At 54.0% G+C, this 4,905-nt stretch overlaps 1 protein-coding gene across 1 annotated transcript in view; it reads left to right on the forward strand.

Annotated features, from left to right (window-relative positions):
* Nucleotides 1–992: 992 nt before the first annotated feature.
* MFGE8 (milk fat globule-EGF factor 8 protein) overlaps nt 993–4,905 on the forward strand; it is a 15,979-nt gene continuing 12,066 nt past the window's right edge. The window contains exon 1 of the mRNA XM_009276629.1: nt 993–1,015. Within this exon, the coding sequence (XP_009274904.1) occupies nt 993–1,015 (23 nt within the window). The remainder of the gene's footprint in view (nt 1,016–4,905) is intronic.

The following is a 4,905-nucleotide window of genomic DNA, read 5'->3' on the forward strand; positions in this document are numbered from 1 at the left end:
CCTGCAGCAGCTCCAGCTGAAGGCACTGGGCACCGGGAGCTTGCCCCCAGAGCAGAGGTCTTACAGGAGCCAACGTCCTGCATCGACAGTCACCAGCCACCCCACACAGAGGCGCAACTGGCTCCAGGTGGCCTCCGAGAGCCACTTTGGGCTGCAGGAACCAAGGGAGTAAGGAGCTGTGTTTGAGGTGCGGTCACCCCGGATGCCCCCACGGGGTCGGGCGTCTGTGCAAGAGGTGTGCAGGGACCTGTGCTTTCCTGCTACAACTAGCCATAGATGTGGCTACTGAAATGTATTTTGACAGGCCCCAAATATGCCTCTCTTCAGGAAGAAATGAATCCCAGAGCTGTGGCAGATCTCCCCTTGCCTGCCAGGCTCTGGGAGAGCAGAGCAAGTGGGAGGCACGGGGCGGGGGGGGGGACAGGCAGAGTTCAAACCTTCTCATTATGCTCCGAGATACAGAGATCAAAAGGCAACTTCACAAATTAATGAGGGCCCGGCCTGGGCAGAGCCTCTTCCCGGCACGGATGGGCGGAAGGGGAGCGTGCCGTAATGAGCAAACTGCCTTTTCTTCACCAGCCGGTAAGACAGGTTCTGGGCTCCTTGCAAACCCCCGTGGCCCAGCTCGTTAGAGTTCATTAATGTTGTTACATATTCATATAGCATTAGCGCCGTCAGGCCCCTGATGTTTAATCAGGCTGCAAGCTTGCCTTGAGCCCTACAAGTCTTGGAGGACCTTCCATCAAGCATATGCTGAAGCACATGCACCAAATCTATGGCTTGAGTAAGGAGGGGTCTTGTGAGTGTGATAACAGGGCGAGGATCCGTCCCTTGCCACAGAAACCTGGGTTATCAGAGGAACCTCGATGATAAAGTTAGCAAGTACACAATTTAGCGCTTTGTTTCACGGCAGGAGCTTGCCAAGAGCTTTCTGAAAAAGAACAAAAGAGCCATGGCTTATCTGCCTGTGGCATCTGCTCAGTGCTCGGGCAATGTCAGGCTGCTCGCTGCTGCTAATCCATAAGCGGTTTCAATTGTGCATCACGGTGTACCATGGAGTGTCAGTTTGTGTTACCGGGTGGGTGCTTTCAACAAACAGGCTAGAGAGGGGCAAGGCGAGTCTGGGATGTGGGCTCTGCTCCATCCTTCCTGGGCAGTCCCCTGCGACGGGCACCGCAGGGAACAGCCACCACCATGCAGGGGTTTAGTCCTGGCTAGTGGTTGATGCTGATTCATTGTCACTGGGGAGACAGCTATTTCCCAGGGTGATTCCTCCTGTAGCAGATACAAATGACCTTTGGAAATGCTGCTGTTACCGCTGGCTGCAGAGGATGTGTGTGTAAGAGGCCAAACCCGTGTGCCTACCCTTTAGATGGACAAAATAAAGGGAGACATGTCCTTCCCTCGAGCCCCTCCAGCCCGTGGTTTCCCATCTGTCAAATGAAGATGAAGGCAACACCTTTTCTGTTGGAGATACGCATGGATAAATCCTTAAAGACTGCAGAGCACTCCAATTCAGAGAAGGGGGTTATATAAAGGTGCTTATATTAAGCATCTTACGCAGACATACCAGCTCTAAACTGGATATAATCTTGTTTATTGAGGTTAGAGCAAAGGACTTGAAGTTAAACTGGCTGGGACCTCATCTGAGCTCTGACACGATCAGCAGTGGGAACGGAGCAAAACTGGGGAATGGTGCTGCCCTTTGCCTTCTTCCTTTTAAATCACAAGGTTTTACGTACCCTGAAGGGCGCTCAGTAGCTGTACAGAGCTTTCCATGCCCTGAGGATATCCAGTATCTAGGTTTCTTCAGATAGTCCTGAAATTCCTGGTACCTAAACAGCATCCCTAGATGTAAAGCCTGAGCTTAAAGAAACTGTCACCCTTTTGGTGGAAAAGGCAGGGAGTATGGAAAGGTTTTTTTTTTCCTCTGGAAAATAAACAGAGAAGTCCAGCCACATGCAAGGATTGTCCTGGCCAGTGGATGTATTCTGCAGCCATCGGAAACCACGCGCTGGCACGCCAGCGGGTGCTGATGCCGGCCGGGGCTGCAGGAGGTTAGAGATGCTGGCACTGACCGCTTGGTTATCCTGTTAGAGGGATTAGGAGCAGACTGGGGCTTAATCCTCTGCGACAGTGCTGTGGATCGCTTCTCCTTCCCGCTTGGTGTGGCAGCCACGTGTGGCAGGACGGGGGGACTTGATCACACAGAAACCTTCCCAGGATCTGTGCTGTGGCCTGAACCACAACTTCGGGCTCTAGGAAAGGGCCGTGCCCGCGAGGGATGGGGATGGCTACCTCTGCCAGGGGTTTTTTTTTTTGAGCAGAGAGCTGGGGCAAGGGAGGAAAACCATGTTGTAGGGAGGGTTGTGGGAGTGTTTCAGGTGGGGAATCCCTCCGGGGTGTAACGTCTACCTTTCTTTTGTGATAAACCTAAGCCAGTGAATTTCTTTATAGAACAGATAGCTGAAACAATAGGGGCTGCCACCCAAAAAAAATCCATGCAAGGTCCAAATGGGGCTTTGCTGGGAGTGGGGGGGTGTCATTGCTATCTGATGCAGGGGGGAGAGGTCCCGTGGGTCAGAGATGAGTGTCTGAGAGGGAGTGGAGAGAAGGAACACGAAACCAGGGCGATACCAGAGACATCACTGCAAATGAATCGGCTGTGAGACGCACCTTGGCTGGTTTTATGACAGATGGGGGCTTTATGCTTGAGCAAGGGGCAGGCTGTGTATTGTTCGCCTCCGTTGTTCACGGGAAAACACCTTTGTATAAGCTTGGAAATAAAGAGGATTGCATCAGAGAAACACTGCATCAGAGAAACACTTATTTTCCTCTTTATCACCCCAGCTGCGGGAACCAGGATATCAGCTATCTGCATGGCTCAGAAAGGGTTACGGCACAGCAAAGCCTGGCAGATCTCCATGCAGAAGAAACTAAACCCAGTGGTAAATCCTGCTATAACAAGGCCTAAGTAGTCCCTGCAGAAGGGAGTGAAATTATGCCTGACCTTCGAACTACCCAACTCTTTCAAGTAGAGCCATCCCTTGCGAAAACTTGGCGGCTATATGAACCCGGGGTGTGGTGTTTGCCTGTGGGGGCTGTCTCCATTCCTCGCTGCTTCCCTGTCCTTGACAGGCTGCTCCTCTCTCTTCTCCGTCTCCCATAGCCAGAGCTTTCCTCTTCCAGCTGGAACAGCATGTGCTCTTCCCAACCCCAATTTCTCATTGGGATCCCCCGCTCCATTGCAGGTTTCCATTCAGAGAGCCACTGGTGCCTTCAGGAAGCACCGTCCCTATGGAGAACATAGCTCCGCCTGGCTTCCACCACTCGCTTTTTTAATATCCTTTCCCATGCATGTTCCTCGGGACATCGGCATTCGTGCCCCAGGGACAGAAGGAAAACATTTTGCTTTCTGTTTTTAGAGAGGCTGCTGATTTTTCTGCAGCTCCCTCTGGGTCTTGCATCCTCTCCAAGACCAATGCAGGCAGTAGCCCCTCAAGAGGCCAGACAAACACCCTTGTCCTAGTTGCTTGTGCACAGGCCTGGGAATCTTGCCCTGCGCTCTCCTGCTCCTGACCTTGTTTTCCTCTGAACAGCACAGCAGTAATTACCCTGAGGTTGAAGGGTTATTTGAAAGCAAGTACTGTGTCTTGTCCGTTCCCTCCTTTCCATCCGCTGTTTCTCCCTACACTGGAGTTAAACTCTGCCTGGAGTTTCCTTTGTGTCGCTATTAATTGAAGGAAACGCCACCAGCGAGGGTGGTGGGGCTGGGTGGGAATACGTGTCCAGCTCCCTGCGTTCCTCACGCCCTGGTGCTCTGGCAACGCCACCAACAGCCAAATTGCCAGCGCACCAGGGCAGCTGGACCTGCCGGCGGGTCTGTCCCTGGGGTGTTGCTCCCAGTCTGGGTGCTTTCATGGGCACTGGTTGACCGCATCCAAGAAAAGCATTAGCTTGACGCTGGAGCGGAGATTGAAAAGGAGGTGGAAAGACTGGTCAAAGTGCACGGCGTGCGGCTGGGCTGCCCAGCTTGCTGCCTGCTGAGGTGGCCGTGTTGCCAAAGCCAGAAATGTAGCAACGCTTGGGCAGAGTCAACATGTAAATATGAGCAGGCGGAGTGTCTGAGGTGGGTTAGTTAATGCTGAAATGGAGGGTTTTGCAAGAAGAGATAAAGCCAGCTTCATGTTTAGGAGGAGGGCTTGGAGTGGATTTCCAGTGCAGGGGAAAATGATACAGCATTCCCGTACTGTGTGGTTCTCTTTTCCAAAGCATTTGCGACCGAGTATGAATTTAGCCTGAATCTGCTTTAGCCCGATGGTTTATGCCTTCCAGGGCAGAGCTCCCCACATGGCACCGGCTCCTCTCGAGAGCACGGCTGGGCTTTTCCAGCCCTCAGGGGCTGGGCGCAGCTCAAAGAGGAGCTTGTTTGTGGCTGAACCAACAGACCTGTGGCGTGGTGCTTTGGGGCAGAGAGCTGTTGTCCCCTCTAATCCCTTTCCCGCGCACAGCCGACCTGGCTGCAAGCTGTTTTCCTTGGTGCTGGTTAGGAAGAGCTTGGGAAAGTGCAGCTGGCATGCCGGGTGCCGAGGGTGGCGCGGGGCACTCACGCATGCCCTGTCCTGGCGGAGGGGAAGCCCTCTCCAGCTTTTACCCCATCCAGGGAGAAAAAAGTGGGGTTTGTGCTGCAAAATGGTTCTTCCTCCTGCCAAGTGCTGGCAGCCCCCAGTGCATCCCGGTCCAGCTCTGCATCCCTCTGACTGCCAGCCAGGGCCGGGGGCCGTGGGCACCGCCAGGCTCAGGAAGCCCCAGCAGCCACCCAAGAGCCAAGGTCTGGCATGGGGTGAGCCGGCGGACACCCCCCCCCCCCCCCCCCCCCAGAGCCTCCCAAGCCCCTCGCCCCCG

This window comes from Aptenodytes forsteri, unplaced genomic scaffold, assembly GCF_000699145.1.
Source record: "Aptenodytes forsteri isolate BGI_AS27 unplaced genomic scaffold, ASM69914v1 Scaffold1, whole genome shotgun sequence".
Lineage (NCBI taxonomy): Eukaryota > Metazoa > Chordata > Aves > Sphenisciformes > Spheniscidae > Aptenodytes > Aptenodytes forsteri.